The sequence below is a fragment of the Vicia villosa genome, linkage group LG2 (genome assembly GCF_029867415.1).
Source record: "Vicia villosa cultivar HV-30 ecotype Madison, WI linkage group LG2, Vvil1.0, whole genome shotgun sequence".
In the NCBI taxonomy this organism is placed as follows: domain Eukaryota; kingdom Viridiplantae; phylum Streptophyta; class Magnoliopsida; order Fabales; family Fabaceae; genus Vicia; species Vicia villosa.
Genome location: NC_081181.1, coordinates 123608255 through 123626581, shown reverse-complemented (window position 1 = coordinate 123626581; position 18327 = coordinate 123608255). Strand labels below are relative to the sequence as shown.

At 37.9% G+C, this 18327-nt stretch overlaps 2 protein-coding genes across 2 annotated transcripts; both read right to left on the bottom strand.

The window, feature by feature from the left end:
- Positions 1–286: 286 nt before the first annotated feature.
- On the bottom strand, positions 287–3897 carry LOC131649922 (uncharacterized). The gene is made up of 4 exons (XM_058919659.1): positions 3786–3897; positions 3511–3653; positions 1879–3336; positions 287–1192 (listed from the first exon to the last, which is right to left on the bottom strand). The coding sequence occupies exons 1-4, from the start codon at positions 3895–3897 to the stop codon at positions 287–289; spliced, it is 2619 nt and encodes an 872-aa protein (XP_058775642.1).
- A 923-nt stretch (positions 3898–4820) lies between these two features.
- On the bottom strand, positions 4821–7163 carry LOC131649921 (uncharacterized). Its single transcript, XM_058919658.1, has 3 exons — positions 6915–7163; positions 6288–6653; positions 4821–6200 (listed from the first exon to the last, which is right to left on the bottom strand). The coding sequence occupies exons 1-3, from the start codon at positions 7161–7163 to the stop codon at positions 4821–4823; spliced, it is 1995 nt and encodes a 664-aa protein (XP_058775641.1).
- Positions 7164–18327: the final 11164 nt, after the last annotated feature.

The window sequence follows — 18327 nt, the reverse complement described above, 5'->3', positions numbered from 1 at the left end:
GTATCTGATAACGACCATAAAAAGGAGCCGGAGGATCCGCAACTGCACGGTTTCGGTAACGCTGTGCAGCAGCCCATTTATCAGTCTCGTGGGTGAGATACTTCCCAGACATATTAAATGTAGCGCACATATCCTGCATGAAACAGAATTGGCGCATCTCTACCCGATGAGCATATGAATCCTCATCCACAAATGTGTGATGACGGAATGTGGGGGTCACTCCAGAAGATGTATCAGGCATGGGGTGGTCCTCTTGGCCAAGATCTTCAGGTTGGCTTCGGGTTCCCTATCGGTTGATTTCCTCATTGGCAATCATTGTCATCTGAGCGATCCATGTGGTATCAATCGCTTTAGAAGGCATCACCTGAATTCCACCTATAGAAACGTCAACACCTGCCTTCAAACATAACTGTAGAATCACAGAAGCGTGGCCCAATGCTTTCTTTGTCTTAGATTGAGCAATAGCTTCCATGTCGTCTGCAATAATCCTCCCCAGATTCACTGGTTCGTTGTTCAGCATGTAGTAGACGGCTAAAGCTCTCCCTGTAGTTAACTCTGAGCCACTAATGTTGGTGTCAAAGTTATGGTGATAGAAGGAAACCCACGCCTTAGGGACAGGTGCTAAACAACGAGAGAAAATTTTCTTGGGAACATTCTCTGGGTCATTACTGGGAACAAAACCATACCATCCCTGTCCTTGAATTGGCAATGTATTTAACATTTCATCATATGGCCAACTCCTACGCATCGCCCTTTTGTTTTCAGCATATTTGCAGACGGGATCTTTGAATTTGAGTTTCAGCACTTTGTCAATAGATTTCCACCCGAAAGGAACTTGCTTCCCTCTAACAAAACTAGTGAATTGAGGTTCCTCAGGAGAGACCTTGTACGCATTAGCATAAAACTCCTTTACCAACTCTGCAAAAACAGGTTGAATGATGCTGTTGACATGCTTTAGCTTGTATTTGTTGATGGTGGCCATAATATCAGAATACTCTCCTTTCTTCAAATCAAATTTTCTTTCAGCGATAAAATTCCGCTCAGCCAAACTCTCATACCTTTGTTCATGAGCAGAAGATGAGAACCTTTCCTTGTCAAATTCAAATGAGGAGGTAGATGGCATGACCTCCTTGCCCTTGTTGGGTCGCTTAGCCATAAGATGAGAGTGGGAGATAGGTAGTGAAACTAAGATCTGCACACAAGCAACACACAAAACTTGCAAAGAAAGTGAAAAATACACTCAAAAGGGGGGAAACGCGTTTGGAGAGGTAAGAGAACCAAAATACAGACAGAGGCAGGATGAGACGCGTTTGGAAATATGAAGGGGGGGTATTTATAATTTTGTCAAACCTGAAAACGCGTCTGGAAACGCGTGTGAAGAATTCTTACCGTTGGAGACGCGTTTTGGAACGCGTTTGGAGAAGGTGGACGCGTCTGCAGACGCGTGTGGACGAAGGGACGTGTCTGTGGACGCGTTTGAGCAGCTGACCTTAATTTCTGCCTTGGCACACGTCCCCACACGCGTTTGGGCAGCAGTGTGAGTTTGTGGTCGTTGGGACGCGTCTCAGTACGCGTGTGGGCAAAAATGTGGACTTTTGGAGTCAGGTGCGTGTTTCTGGACGCGTCTGGGCAGGAACTTTGCAACTTGAGTAGTATGCATACGAGAGTGCATGTTAAACATATTTTGTGCTCTTATTTTCCCTGACTTACAAGAATCGAAACACACCAAAAAAAACGACAAGAACATAACACATAAATAGTAAAGAATAAAATTTGAAGTTACGTAATAAAAATACTTCCCTTGGGTTGCCTCCCAAGAAGCGCTTCGTTTAACGTCGTCTGGCTCGACGGTCGTTCATCTTACCCTGTGAGACGAACATTGTCAATTAGACCACTCCCTTGTCCCTGATAGTACGGTTTTAATCTCTGTCCATTCACCTTAAATGTATCTCCGTTAGTTTGATTTTTCAGTTCCACCGCTCCATGGGGAAACACTTTGTGAACCAAGAATGGTCCTGACCATCGTGATTTTAACTTTCCAGGAGATAGCTTTAACCTGGAATTAAAGAGTAACACCAGTTGTTCTTCCCAAGACTCTTTTTTCTGAATCTTTTGATCATGCCATTTCTTGGTTTGTTCTTTATAAATCTTGGCATTCTCATAAGCGTGATTCCTAAACTCTTCCAACTCCTGGAGTTGAAGAATTCGAGATTCACCAGCTTTTAACAATTCGCAATTTAAGAACTTGGTGGCCCAAAAAGCTTTGTGCTCGAGTTCGAGCGGTAAGTGACAGGATTTACCATAAACCAGTTGATAAGGAGACATACCTATTGGCGTCTTGTACGCTGTTCTGTAAGCCCATAGCGCATCATCTAACTTCATGGACCAGTCTTTTCGAGAAGCACTAACAGTCTTTTCAAGGATTTGTTTTATTTGTCTGTTAGAGACTTCGACTTGCCCACTTGTTTGAGGATGATACGGGGTAGCAACCTTGTGTTTAACATTATACTTCCTCAACAAGTTTTCCATCAGTTTATTTAAGAAGTGAGAACCTTCATCACTAATTAGTGCTCGGGGTACCCCAAACCTAGAAAAAATGTTATGCTTAAGGAAGTTCACCACAACTTTAGCATCTTTGGTGGGTAATGCTACAACTTCTACCCATTTTGATACATAGTCTACTGCCACAAGGATGTAATTTTTTCCATAAGATGGTGGAAAAGGGCCCATAAAGTCAATTCCCCACAGATCAAACAACTCTACCTCCAGCATCGCATTCTGAGGCATTTGATTTCTCTTGGAGATGTTACCTGTTCTTTGACATCTATCACATTCTCGGACGACATGATGAGCATCCTTGAATAGGGTAGGCCAATATAAACCAGATTGTAGGACTTTTGCAGCAGTTTTATCCCCACTAAAATGCCCCCCATACTCCGAGTCATTGCATGCTTTGAGTACGTCTCTTTGTTCCTCCTCTGGAACACATCTTCTAATCAGCCCATCTATTCCTTTCTTGTACAAGAAGGGGTCATCCCTTAAGTAAAACCTGCAATCATGCAAAAACTTTTTCCTGCGGTTAAAATCAAAATCATCTGGGATTACCCCACCTACCAGATAGTTAGCATAATCGGCAAACCAAGGTACACCAATAACAGCGAGGATGTGTTCATCTGCGAATTCATCCTTTATTGGTCGTTTATCTTCGGTCTCCTCAATGGGTGACATCCGAGAAAGGTGATCCGCCACAGTGTTTTCACACCCTTTCTTGTCACGAATTTCCACATCAAATTCCTGAAGGAGTAAAATCCATCTCAACAGTCTTGGCTTAGAGTCCTGTTTAGCAAAAAGATATTTCAAAGCAGCATGGTCAGTGTAAACAATGACTCTAGAACCCAACAGATATTTCCTGAATTTATCAAAGGCAAAGACAATCGCTAGCAACTCCTTTTCAGTTGTTGCGTAGTTCATCTGTGCAGGGTTCAAAGCATGACTAGCATAGTAAATAACATGTAGCAATTTGTCTCTACGTTGTCCTAGGACTGCCCCTACTGCAATATCACTAGCATCACACATGATCTCAAAAGGTAGAGACCAATCCGGGGCCACAACAATTGGTGCTGACACTAATTTTTTCTTTATTGTTTCGAATGCTACAACAAACTCATCATCAAAAGTAAAAACTTTATCCTTAACCAAAAGAGTAGTTAAGGGTTTGACAATCTTAGAGAAATCTCTTATGAACCTGCGGTAGAACCCCGCATGCCCTAAGAAACTTCGAATACCTTTTTCATTCATTGGCGGGGGTAACTTTGCTATTACCTCGATCTTTGCTTGGTCAACTTCTATTCCTCTGTGGGAAATTTTGTGACCCAACACTATACCTTCTCGCACCATAAAGTGACACTTCTCCCAGTTGAGGATTAAATTTGTCTGTTGGCATCTTTCTAACACATGAGCAAGGTTAGTTAAACAATTATCAAAAGACTTACCAAAAACTGAGAAGTCGTCCATAAACACCTCCATGTGCTTTTCAAGCATATCATCAAAGATGGCTTGCATGCATCTTTGAAAAGTAGCGGGGGCATTACATAACCCGAATGGCATCCTTCTGTAAGCAAAGACACCAAACGGGCACGTAAATGCTGTTTTCTCTTGATCTTCTGGTGCCACTGCTATCTGATTATACCCCGAATAGCCATCGAGGAAACAATAATAGTCGTGACCTGCCAACCTTTCCAGCATGTGATCAATGAAAGGTAACGGGAAGTGATCCTTCCTTGTAGCCAGATTCAACCTTCTATAATCTATACAGACTCTCCATCCAGTGACCGTCCTTGTAGGGATTAATTCATTTTTTTCATTTTTTTATCACTGTAGTTCCTCCTTTTTTTTGGTACCACATGAACCGGGCTCACCCAAGCACTATCAGATATAGGATAAATCATCCCCGCATCTAATAGTTTCACAACTTCTTTTCTGACCACTTCTTTCATCGCAGGATTTAGCCGCCTTTGAGGTTGGACTACCGGTTTTTGATCATCTTCCATGAGAATTTTGTGCATGCAAACCGTAGGACTAATTCCTTTCAAATCTTCAATCGACCATCCCATGGCACTTTTATGTTTCTTCAGAACTTCGACAAGCTTGTTTTCTTGGAGAACTTCAAGGTGGGAACTTATTATAGTCGGGCATTTACTTTCAGTGTCTAGGAAGACATATTTGAGGTTTTCCAGAAGTTGTTTCAATTCAGCCCCCTTTTTTGGTTCATCTTTCTTCTCCTCCATTAAAGGTTGCCTTAGATCCTCCCATCGGTTTTCTCAAGAGCCTTTCAAAGTTGGTATCGCTCCCATCATTGCTATTACTTCCATCTCTTTTTCGTCAACCACTTCCGTTTCATCAAAAATTGATAGACTCAACACCCTCTCTAAAGGTAATTGTTGTGAATTCAAAGCATGTGCATCAGTAACAATTTGATCAATTACCTCAATATGTTGACTGGTTGTAACATCATCCTTATACTTCATGGTGTTGCGAACATCAATTTTTAACTCCTCATCATATACCTTCAGAGTCATTGTGCCTTCTTCTATATCTATCAAACATCTTCCCGTCTCTAAGAATGGTCTTCCCAAAATTATCGGAATCTCTTCATCCTCCGGCATCTCTAAGATGACAAAATCCACCGGGAACACAAACTTATCAATCTTTACAAGCGCATCTTCTACTATCCCGTATGGTCTCTTTACTGAGTGATCGGAAAATTGGAGTGTCATCCTTGTATCTTGCACTTTACCAATTCCTAGCCTTTTGTAAATAGACAGCGGCATAAGACTCACACTTGCTCCTAAATCAATAAGAGCTTTCTTGAAGGACCGATCCCCAATTGTGCAAGGGATAGTCACGGAACCTCGGTCCTTCTTTTTCACCGGGATCTTCATACCCTGCAAAATAGCACTACACGTTTCAGTTAGAATAATAGGGTCACGATCGATGGTTCTTTTCTTTGAGATGATGTCCTTCATGAATTTGGCATATGTAGTCATTTGCTCCAATGCCTCCAGGAATGGAATGTTTAACTCGAGCTTTTTGAACATCTCCAAGAATTTTTCAAAATTTTTCTCATGCTGCCCCTTCTTCTTATTTCTTGTAGAGAAAGGAAGTTTAATGGTGGGTTTTGGCTCAACCTCCTTCTCTTTCGTCACAGGTTCCGACACAACCAAATCTTCAGCTTCTACCTCATTTTCCTTTATTTCTAGATCAACTTCCAATAATAGCTCTTCTCCTTCGGCACTTTCCTTCACAGCTTCTTTTGCTTTACCACTTCTAGTGATTATGGCACTCACATTATTGTGATCTTTGGGATTTGGAATTGTTGCACTAGGTAGAGGTCCAGGTTGTTGAGGACTTGCTAGTTGTTGTGCTATTTGACTCATCTGAATTTCAAGATTCTTAATCGATGCACCTGTGTTCCGAAAATTACTCCTTGTTTCTTCTTGGAATTGAGAGCTTTGAGCGGCCATTTTTTCAATGGCAATCTCCCAATCTGCTTTTCTTTGTCCTTGTTGCTGAAATTGTTGCTGAGGTTGTTGATATGGTTGCTGATATGGTTGTTGTGGTGGTGGTCGATATTGTTGTTGTTGTTGTAAACCTTGATATGGAGTAGGCACTTGTTTAGGAACATTTCCTTGTTGATCTTTCTAGGAAAAATTCAGATGATTTTTCCATCCTGGATTATAAGTGTTGGAGTAGGGATTGTTCTGCTTCAAAAAATTAATTTCCTCAACCTGTTGTGCTGTTACCACACAATGCATGGCAAAGTGAGGTCCTCCACATATTTCACAATTTACCGTTTGAATCGGCTGAGCTGGTTGAACCTGTGCAACAGTTTGCTTTTCAAGTGCCATTTGTTTCAATCTGTGCTCAACTTCAGCTGGAATCTGATCTTCCATTTTCACAACTTGATTTGACAGCTTCAAATCAACTAACCCCTCCGGTTGATTAACACTGCGGTCATACAACTCTAAATGTTCGTTTGCTGCAATAGCATCTATGATCTTCTTTATCTCCGTGGCTGTTTTAAAATTTGTTGAACCACCGGCAGCTGTGTTAATTAGTTGCTTAGTTTTCAACTTCAGACCATTCACAAAGTTCTGCATTTGTTCGGTTACATCCATGTTATGAGTCGGACATGCAACTAACAACCGCTTGAACCTTTTATATGCATCTCCAAGTGATTCTCCTTCCTTCTGTTTAAAATTAACTATGTCGTATCTCTTGCGGATATACACAGAAGCAGGAAAATACTCATTCAGAAACGTTGTCTCCATTTGTTGCCAAGTTGTGATACTTCCAGCAGGCAAAGAGTAAAACCACTCTTCAGCATCATCTGACAAAGTGAACAAAAACATTACCAATTTCTCCGCCTCTTCAGAATGCCCCTCTATTTTCAACGACGTTGTCATAGTAAGAAACCTCTGCAAGTGTTTGTTTGCATCTTCATTGATTCTTCCAGAGAAAGGTTTCTTTTCAAGTTGTTGTATCGTTGCTGGGTGCAACTGAAAGTGAGCAACATCGAACGGTTGATTCACAATCGTCATCCGGCTGGTTGGTGCATTTGCTCCACCATAATCACCTAACAGACTTTCTACGGGAGCTGCCATTGTTTCAGCTTCCGAATCCGAATGCTCTTAATGAATAGAAAAAGTCTCGTCTCTATCAGATTCCGAAGGTGTCTGATTCTCTTTTATAGCTTCCAGTCTTTCTCGTTTCGCTTTCCGAAGTCTAGCTTGCAACGATCGTTCTGACTCTGCGTCAAAAAGAAATTCTGCTGAGGCCTTACCTCGCATAAAAAGATTAGACATTTATTAGTGATGAGCAAATAGAAAAACAAAATATAATTTTAGTTGCAGAGCAACAAAAATTCAATTGAATTATTATTTAACTTATATTTTGGCAATCCCCGTCAACGGCGACAAAAACTTGATCGGAAATTAGCAAGTGTACTACTTTCTACCGATGTAGTTCATAAAGTGGAAAATATCCAAGTATCGATCTCAAGGATTGCTGTGGCAATATAAGTTCTATAATGATTCAATCAAACAAAAGAACTTGTGGATTTGGTTTGATGTTGTATAATAATGACTAAAATTATATTAAAACAAACGGTAAGAATAAATCACAAATTATCAGATATGAGCATATTGCTAGGGGTTCGGTGAATGATTTCTCTTGTAACAAACTTATCTTCTTAATACAACAACATAGGTTCATCAGTTAATTACCGGTTCTCTAGAGTATCTCATTCTAAGTCCTTAGTAATAAGATTTTCTTGACATCTCTACCTAATTACTATGTCCATAGGTAATTACGGTAAGATCAAGTATTCAAATAACAAGAATTCCGGTCATAATAAGATATCCCTAGTCCTAGGAGATATGAGTTATCATATGTTCTAAATCATGTCAACAAGCGAATTACTGTCCAGTTAAAATCACTTATCAAAATCAAAATCCGTTTTTCTGACGGGAAAAGCATTACGATCAGACAAAGAACAAATCAACTGAATAGAAACTAATATTATTGTTGCATCAATTCAACATGTTCATCACAATTGAAATCAGAGTCACCCCCCTAGCAATGGGGGTTTAGCTACTCATAACAGAAAATAAAACTAAAATAAAAACAGTGTTCATTACAGCAATCTTTGGATGAATCAATCTTTGGACGTGTCGTAGTCTTCAATCATGAAACTTCCGCCAATCCTGAGTTCTCCAGTCTTCTAAACTCTATTTTTTTCTGAAAAATTCGTCGAATCCTCTCCCAAACGCGTTTTCTTCTTTTTATATTTCTCTTTCTGGGCTTTTTTGCAACTAAAGCCCAAGGTATCACGCAGAAACGCGTGTGGAAACGCGTGTGGAGCAGGGAGACGCGTCCAGGGACGCGTGTGGCCAGAGGGGACTTTTTCTTTGCTTTTTCTTCAGTTGGAACGCGTCCAGGGACGCATGTGGCCAGAGATTGCATTTTTGGCCTTTAAGGACGCGTTTGGGCACGCGTGTGGGAAGCAGAAACGCGTCCAGGGACACATGTGAGCAGGACTTTCATGTTTTTTGCTCCCTTCTGGAGTGGGACGCGTTTGGGGACGCGTATGGGCAGCAGCATGGTTTTCTGGCTTCCTGGAGGCTTGGAGACGCGTTTGGACATGCGTTTGGGCAGAATGTCTTTTTCTTTAACTTTCACACATGTCCGGAGTTGCGTCTGAATAATGCTCGACTCACTTCTTCGCCATTTTACCTGCAAAAACACACAAAATCTTCCCACAAAGATCAGTAGTCTCGGAATCAAACCAATTGGCCAAACAATTATAAAACAATGACATTTTTATTGCAATTGGCTTAATTTAGTAACCAAACATCACAAAAATTAACCGAGATGACTGATGAATTATAGCAAAACTGTGACTAATCAGAAAGACCTTACGAACTTAGGGTAGGAACTCTTAAGTGCTTGCTCACAACAATTCAAATCAAAGGCTTTTCACACCCCGTTGTCTAACGTTGTCTTTTTAGACATTCTCAAAATCAAATTGTTTTTCTAAACACACACGACACCTTTTCAACATTTCAAACAAACAAGTGAGCTAAGCAACTAAGAGCCCGTAGATAACTACAGATGAAAAGGGTGCTTACACCTTCCCTTTTCATAACCTACCCCCCGAACTCAATCTCTTTTCAAAGAAAGTCTTTCCTGTTCTTTTATACCTTTCCTACTTGGATAAAATAAAAGTCGATGGTGACTCTTGCTCACCATAACATTTTGCTTGCGAAAATAAAAGTCAGTTCTCCCACTGTATTACACTATTCATGCAAATTTTTTATTGGTTCTACACCTGAACATAAGAAGACAAAATGACCTAGGAGTTTGATAGTGACCTTTCAGAGCCTTTTTGATCCTTGCATTTGACTAGCTTTAAAGCCTGAATCTTCAAAGTCTGGATCTTTAGAGGCTGACCTTCTTCAAAGTCTGGTCTTCAAAGTATGAGTCTTCAGAAGTTGACCTACTTCAAAGTCATAGTCTTCAAAAGTTGACCTCCTTCAGAGTCTGATGCTCAAGTTCTGATTCTTAAGATTCAGGATCTTCAAGCTTTTCTTTAAATGTTCAAATTTAGTGTCAGAATTTAACTTGTATCATAAGTTTTAGTATATGGTCCCGCACATGTCCTGCACACTTGAACATAAACTAGTATACCCAATTGTTCTTGTTATCATCAAAATCTTAAGGATGTAGTACTGACCAATTTTGTTCCAACATATGCCCTCTTCGTCATTATGAGTATTTAACGTAAGCTTACTACAGTAGATGCCTATAAACATTTTTTCTGCACCATATCCTCAAATATTGAACCCAACATATTTCAATAAGCCAATAAGCTTGACTGTGGAAACATGTTATGCATGTTGAATTGCAAGCTCTGCAGCAAACCAAACATGGACTGTAGTTGACCTACCGCCTAGAAAGGTTCAGATTGGTTGTTGAAGGGTCTACAAAATCAAATATAAGGTCAATGGTTCTATTGAGAAGTATAAGGCTAAGCTAGTAGCTAAGGGTTACACTTAAATGGAAGGTATTGATCATTTTGATACATTTTCTCTTGTAGCTAAGATTACTATAGTTAGAGTGTTATTATCTACTGCTACAATTAGAGGATGGAATTTGGAACATTTAGATGTTAACAATGCTTCCCTCCACGGTGATTTGAATGAAGAAGTATATATGAACCTCCGTATTGACCTTTCAGTCTCCAAATCCCTTCATGTATGTAAGCTTCAAAAATAACTGTATGGTTTAAAATAGACAATTAGGTTGTGGTATTTAGGCATGACAAAAAAATCAGACCCGATTGTCCCTTAAATCTAACGAAAAAATCCGTTTTAATTGGGGGTGGGGGCAGGTGCAAAGAAAATCCGATTTTTAATTACGGAGCAGGGGATTTTAGTACCCTCCCCACACCCACCTATTAGCATTAGTTTATTATTCTTATTTTTATATCTTTGTTACCCATTAACCTTACTTAATCTTAAAATATCGAGTTTATTATAATTATTGTTCATTTTTCTCAAATACAAATTAAATGAAAATGGCCAAGTATTATAATTGTTCTTGTGTAAAAACTTAGTATAGTGGAGCTTGCCCTCAGAGGTGAGGGAAGCTTAGGAACTGGATGGCTTTGTGAATGACTTTGGGGATTTGGAAGCAGTTGGATAGGCACTTCGTTCCAAGATGGCGTCTGGCTTATCCCTCTTACGGGAGCCCCTTTGTAAGTCATTATTTAGGGATGGACTAGATTATCCTATCTCTGAGATCTTGGGGCCTATTTATAATGTAGGGCTTAGCTCATATTGAATAGTCGTGATTAATGGCCATGTAACCGTCCATTAATAACCTGTAACCGCCTCATTAATGGTTTGTAATGCTTGTAATAACCCATATTGGCTTGTAACGATTGCATAATGAGTTCCACAACTATGCCCGGTCGGTTAACATTACTCGGCCCGAAGATTTATGGGATGTATAACCGGATTTCGGTTAAGTACCCATCTTCTAACTATGTGCAATTCTCTGCTGTACATGTTTGTCGGGAAGGGCATATTGCTCGACTATATACGTATTCCACGCTATAAGCCGCGTCTTCATAAATTTCCCGAGTATGGAACAAGCCCCCCGAGTATGGATCCTCGTTGACGAGAAGATATGCACGGCCATAAAGGTCTCGGATATTTATGACCATTACATGTGTCAGGAGCAGATGAAAGGTCCGTGGTTTTAACTTTAACCGGCTAATGAGCCCTCTTGTCCATAGCTCTAGGCTAATGAACCTTAAGCGGATTTTTTTAAGTTACCTAACGGATTTTGTCTGGTTTAGGGTACTTTTTTCATTTTGCTTTTACTACTTGCTTTGATTTTAGTTTTGTACTATATCACGACTTAAACATAATCTGAGGTGCATGTATCCAAGCCCCTTGGGCGCGGAGTTTGTAGGGCTTTTGGTGCCCGATCATGAACTAGCCTGGCGTTATTTTTATTGCCTTTAAATTTATTCAAGCCGGCTTTGCGCCTTATACATTTGATCAGTTGTTATCTTTGTTAATATTTCAACACAAGATTTGCTGTTTGGATGCGCAAGACATAGTCTTGTTTGTCCGAGTTGGAACGTACCCGGGGAAAATTATGCTTTACATTTCTTGATAGTTCCTGTTCTTTATCAATTTCAACAAGACAACAAGTAGTTTATATGATTTTTAATGAGCCCCAAGTCGTGGTGGTCGGGTTTGCACAACTCGGATGTGGCTTTAATAAGCCCCAAACCGTTGACATTGTGTTAGCACAACTCGTATGTGATTATGATAAGTCCCAAACCATTGAGATCAGGTTCATATCCCCTAGTGACTGGAATAGTTATTTCATGTGATTGGAGTTTCTAGTAGTCAAATAGGCCTTGGTCAATTGTGATAGTTTTTCAACCTCCTGGTTCTGTAATGATCAACTTTGCCTTTTGTGACTTTTTATTCACGTATTATCCGAGTCTTAAATCGGTTTGAAACTGGATTTTCGTGCACTTTAGGCTTTTAATGTTTTCACTTTTTACATACGTGTAGCAACCTGCCCTAAAAATTAAGACTTTTAGAGTCGCCACCTATTCTGCCAAGGCGAATAGGAAACCTTTACACAATTACAAAGATTCAGGATAAGATACTATATTCAGGCCGAGGGAAGGTGTTAGGCACCCTCAACCCTTTCCTAAGGTTTGCACTATAAGGTTAGGTTTATGGCTAACATAAAGAAAGGTAACGGACAAGTTAAATAGGGTTAAAAGCTAATTATCTGAACATGATTAGAATTTGGAGGAGGGGGACTCGCCTTGTTGCCAAGTGCCTACGTATCTCCTTAGGGAGAATCAGAGTCAACGTAGTTCGGGAAAGGGTTGTACGCCCTTAGAATTAGAATTTGATTTGATATGGTTTGAAGGCTTTTTGAATGGCCTATCGTAGTTTTAGAAATTGTGCCTTGAAAGGCATTTTGAGTTGCCTGATTGAAAAGGATGAAAATCCGTAGTTTGATTTGAAGTGTTTGAATGTTTTAGATTTGGGCGTACAACCCTGGTTTTAATATGTACTATTAACCGCGATGATCAATAGATTTGATCACCATAGTTAAAAGATTAGTAGTGTATTATTACCAATTTTAATTGATGGATTCAATTATCACTAATAATAAATGAGAGTATTTTTTAGAAATTTTATTATTTAATTTGTATCATTATCCCTCGTAATCGATTGATTCGATTATATATAACAATGAGTTTCAATGGAAAAATAGGCTAATCATCGCAACCAATAAAATTGGTTGAAATCCTTTAGCCAAATAAAACTTTTTATTTTAATTAAATAAGTATTTAAGAAAATCGATTATTGCCCATCACGATTAATGGATTTAATCGGAACGAATCAATAAATTAAAAATTTAATATTCATATTATATATTAATTTATTTAAGAAAATAATTCATTATTATATGAATAAATATTAAAAGGAATTAACTAAAATATTTAAATTAATTAAAATAAATAAGTTAGTTTAAGGTTTTTATTTGGTGTGGCAGACCTGAAGGCTCATGGTATAAGGACTAGATCTGGGTGCGCTGGATTGAGGTTAATGGAAATCCTATGGCTGGATCTTGAGGGTACACAACAACTAACAACGCAGGCATGACATGGGATCACTAAACAAACTTTGTCACAAAAAATAATAGGGGAGCGAGGGATCGAACCCTCGTCCCTTCGCTCACTCAACCTTTCCCTTGCCAATCTAACCAAACGAACCATTCGTTATATATACGCACCCAGTATTATATATAAAAAACAATAATCAGAAGTGAATGAAACGCGCGCGCAATTCAAACTAACGAATCATAAGATGACAACTCATCATCGTCCCCAACATACCTGTAAAAAACCTGTAGGATTAGCTACGAATCTGCTACGATTCTCTTCGTAGCAAACACACCTGGAAAATAGCGAATTGCACACAGACACACATAAATTTTTCGCACATATCCTATTCTCCTCGTTTCAATCATGCGAACCTGATTATGTTCTTGATTTATCTTAATTTTACCTCTAACGAAAACCCCCAATTTGAAATCAAGAACCCTAATTCGTCTATTAATGGTGATTCTTGTTTAAACCACACAAACTCAAATAGAATCGCCCAGAAACGTTCATAACACTAAGACAAATCAAAATATACAATCAAAACATTATGAGGATGCACACATCATGTTAATCGATTCAAAGTTCTGAGCACCCTACCTTGGCTAATTGGAGGTTAATCTGGGGGTGTTGATGCTATGCAAGTACCCAGTCACCTTCAGAATGCCTCGAGGAAGCTTTTGCACGCATTAAATCTTGTTGAAACCTTCCAATTCGCACAAACCGATTTTGAGTTTCTTGGTAAACTTCTTGTTCTTATACGTGTGCTTCTGAATAGAAATTCCAACCCCTAATGCATTGGCTTGTGTTGTATATTTAAAGGGGAACAATTTAGGTTAACAAAATAGTCCACAACCCCTTTGAATCCAATCTTGCAACTTTGAGAAATTTTCATTTAAAATTTGAATGGGATCTTTCTATATTTGTCCAATTTTGTATCAATCTTTTTCCAATCAATATACCACGAAATTACACTGCCAATTTGCCATAAATGTGATTGGAATTGGCCAATATGAACCTTTTAATTCGATTTTTTTTTATTTTTCCTTCAATTATATCACTTTAAATCATTTTTAAATGAAATAAAAATTGTATAAAAATTAATAAAATGATATAATTCATGGCACATGGTTTGGATAGCTTGTGGACCAAGATTGAGTCATAAAAGATAGGCCCTTTTGCAAAAAATTCCAATTTGAACCTCTTTTATTTCACATTTTACCTCCAAGATTACCCAACTTTGACAAAGCATATCTCCCTCAATTTTTAAGCTATGAAGGAGTTCTAGGACTTTTTGTAAACATCAGGATATCCTCTATAAGCCACTTTGGGACATATTTTTCATTTGGAGATTTTATTTTGATGATATGTCCTTTGACAAAACACTGTCTTCGGTTGACTTTTGAAAAGGACCTATAATCTTTTATGCTATATCTTCCAAATGAAGCATTTCTGGCATTGGCTTGTGAGAGCCAAAGTTGTAGAGAATCCAATTTCCTTCCAAATAGGCTTTGAGTGAGGAATTTCTGATGTTCCATGTGAAAGTTATGGCCAGTCAAAGTTGAGTTGACTTTCTCCTAAAGAAACCCTAATTTGAACCTTTTTGCATTTGTTCATTTCTGAGTTTCTATTGATGAATCATGATCAACCTTTGATCAAATGATGAATATGTTCTTCCATACTTGATGTTGACCAAAAGTCAGAGGTTTTGACTGTGCTTTGACTATGGTTGACCTTTTTAGGTCAAACCAGTTGACTGTGGATCATCTGAGCCATTGAATGAGTAAACTTTGGAATTGGGCTTTGGCTTTTGACATAGAGGTGCCTTGAAACATAATTAACCATGGGAAACCTCATTGGAGACCTTTATTTTGTTAATTTCCTCATGAATGTACCAAACCCTAGTTTTAGGAGATCCTTGTTTAGGAGAATGCCTTGATGAAACTCTTGAGCTTTGAATCATTGTGAATGAAATGAGGTGGGAAAATTTTGGGGTATGACAATATGCTTGTGCCTTTTCCCCAAACTTTTTATATAAGGGGAGGCTAGGGGACTTCTGCCCCTAAGATCTTTCTCTCCTTTTAACGATGTAGTTTGAGGAGAAAGAAAGAAAGCATTATCCGGACTGCCAATGAGTCTAAACGTTCTTCTAAAGATGCTTCCCATTTTGGGAATGGTCAAGCCATGGAGACTAAGTCGCAGTCTTTTAAGGCCAAAGATTTTGTATTTTGCACAATTATCGTTAATAATCAATAAAGAACTTTTCATTCCTTTTGTTGTTTTGTTATGATGTTTTATATAACTACCCGTTTATGAAACCGGGTGTGAGCTCATAATGATGTAAACCCCAAGCGTTTTTTTATTTGCTGCAATAGCTAATATTAAATGCTTTTTGTGCTCCGAGTTATGCTCAACCGCGCAGCATATTCAACTGCTAGGCCGGGTAGTTTTACTTGGTTTTCAACTCTATTTAGATATCCATTGTATCTTGTACATATATCATATGCTTTAAGTACATTTTATTCTTAAAATGATCAAATATTTAATTTAATTATTGATTTTTATTGCTATGAAAATAAATAAATATTTTTTTTGAAAAATTATGCAGGTGTGGGCGGGGCGAGCAACCCAATTCTTGTTGGGGTGGGCGCGGGGGATAAATTGTTACCTCCGACTGGGTCTTGGAGAGGGACGAGGGTGGTAATGGTCAAACCATCCCCACCCGATTGCCATGCCTAGTGGTATTATAAGATTTATTCTATTTTGATCTCTTTGGTATATTCTCAATCATAGGCATACCATTCCTTATATATCAAATCAAGCAGGGATAATTTCATTGCTTTGGTAGTTTATGTTGATGATATAGTTCTTGCTATGAACTCAGTTCAGAAAATCAACTTTGTCAAACATATTTTGGATAAGGAGTTTAAAATTAAGGATCTTGGTCAACTGAGATTTTTTTTGGGCTTTGAGATTGATAAGTCAAATACATACGTTTTTTGAATAAGAGGAAATACACCCTTGAACTTCTTGAGGACACAAAGTTTCTTGTAGCCAAACCATCTTTTATACCTTTTGATCAAACTCTCAAGTTGTCTACCACAGATGGCCAACCATTAGAGGATCATTCTTCTTATAGAAGGTTGATTGGCAGGTTGATCAACTTGGCAAACACAAGGTCTGGCATTTCTTATGTTGTTCAACATTTAAGCCAATATGTTTTCCATCCTCTCTTACCATATTTACTAGGCTGCAACTAGAATTCTAAGGTATCTTAAATCTTTACCCTTTAAAGGAATCCTATTTTTCAGCTTCTAGTGCCTTGAAACTTTATGGTTTTGTTGATTCAGATTGGGCCAGGTGCCATGATACGAAAGTCAACTCTTGGTTTTTGTGTCATTCTTGGACCTTCTCTTCTATGTTGGAAATCCAAAAAAAAAACATCTTCAAAATCCTTAACTGAAGTTGTGTATCTGACATTGGCATCCTTAACATGTGAGTTACAATGGCTTCAATATCTGTTTAAAGATTTCTTAATTAGTTTCTCTCATCCAAGTTTTGTTTTTGAGACAATAAATCTTCTATTTACTTGACTTACAATCTTACTTTTCATGAAATGAACAAACACATAGAGCCAGAATGCTATGTGATTCGAGAAAAACTTCCATCAAAACTCATTCATTTGCTATCTATTTCTACTACTCCTCAACTAGCTCAACTAGCCGATGTATTCACTAAACCACTGCATTTTCTAGCTTTGTCTTCTTAACCAAGTCCAACTTTGTAGCATCTGTAGAGGGTATTAGCTTAAACTTGTTATAGTAGTACAATTAGTTATGTATTTGTCTTGTATAGCCAAATATTTCTAGTATAGTTAGTTGTATAGTTAGGTATGCTTATTTGTTCAACTAACTCTAACAACAAGTGTATGCATATATAGCAGTCCCTTACTATTCTTCATACAATGAAACAATTAAACTTCTCATTATGACTCAGCTCTTTCCTTCTGTTTTTCTGTTTTCATCATCAACAATGAGCTTCCAACATATTGACAATACTTACAAAGAGGAAAAACAGAGTAACGATGATAGAAATGTGATACATGCAAGACAAAAACTATATGCTATAGATGTTAGTTTCTATAATATTTTTAAGGGCAAAATATCCTTTTTAGCCCCTTATGTTAACCTCGGGGTTCATTTTGGTCCCTTAACTTTAAAAAGTGTCATATTGGTCCCTTAACTCTTCAAAAGGTGTCATTTGAGTCATTTTTATCATATTAGCGACTGATTTAGCGATCTTTTTTTTATTTTTTCTGTCTCTAATGTGACAAAAAGGACTAAAATGACACCTTTTGAAGAGTTAAGGGACCAATATGACACTTTCTAAAGTTAAGGGATCAAAATGAACTCCGAGGTTAACATAAGGGACTAAAAAAATATTTTGCCTATTTTTAATGAAGGTGAAGTTAATGAAGACAATTATATCACTATTCATGCAAGATAAAACTACCCAATGTATTTTGTATAAAAAATAAAGAAAAAGAAAAAGGGATAGGCACTATTAATGTATGACAACCAATCCGCAACAAATATTTCGTCAAATCACACATAAAATTTAAAAATAATTTAGAGAAAAAGGGATATGCACTGACAGTGTAAAATATTTTTACACTGTCAACCAATCACAACCATGCATCCAATTAAAACACAATTTTAATTTAAAAAAATTAATATGACATGGCAAGTGTAAGGATTTTGATTGGATGTATGTGTAAAGTTTGTTTACACTGTCAGTGCACTACTTTTAGACTCAATAATTTAATAATTTTTTATGAGTTTAATTTATATGCACTGACAGTGTAAAATGATTTTACACTGTCATCCAATAGAAAACTAGCAAAGTGCCTTGTCATTAAAAGAATTTTTAATTTAAAGTGGAATTTATTCTGATACGAGGTTGTGATTGGTTGACAGTGTAAAATAATTTTACACTGTCCGTGTATGAACCTTTTTCTCATTTTTTATTAGATGATAATATTAACCTAATTTAAATTTTTA

Coding starts and splice junctions, on each gene's coding strand:
- LOC131649921 (XM_058919658.1), bottom strand. CDS start 7,163: ATGGCAGCTCCCGTAGAAAGTCTGTTAGGTGATTATGGTGGAGCAAAT. Junction 6,654..6,914: donor CTGAAGAGGCGGAGAAATTG/GTAATGTTTTTG, acceptor GAACAAATGCAG/AACTTTGTGAATGGTCTGAA. Junction 6,201..6,287: donor GTGTGGTAACAGCACAACAG/GTTGAGGAAATT, acceptor AATTTTTCCTAG/AAAGATCAACAAGGAAATGT.
- LOC131649922 (XM_058919659.1), bottom strand. CDS start 3,897: ATGGTGCGAGAAGGTATAGTGTTGGGTCACAAAATTTCCCACAGAGGA. Junction 3,654..3,785: donor CCCGCCAATGAATGAAAAAG/GTATTCGAAGTT, acceptor AGTTTGTTGTAG/CATTCGAAACAATAAAGAAA. Junction 3,337..3,510: donor GTAGAGACAAATTGCTACAT/GTTATTTACTAT, acceptor TTTGCTAAACAG/GACTCTAAGCCAAGACTGTT.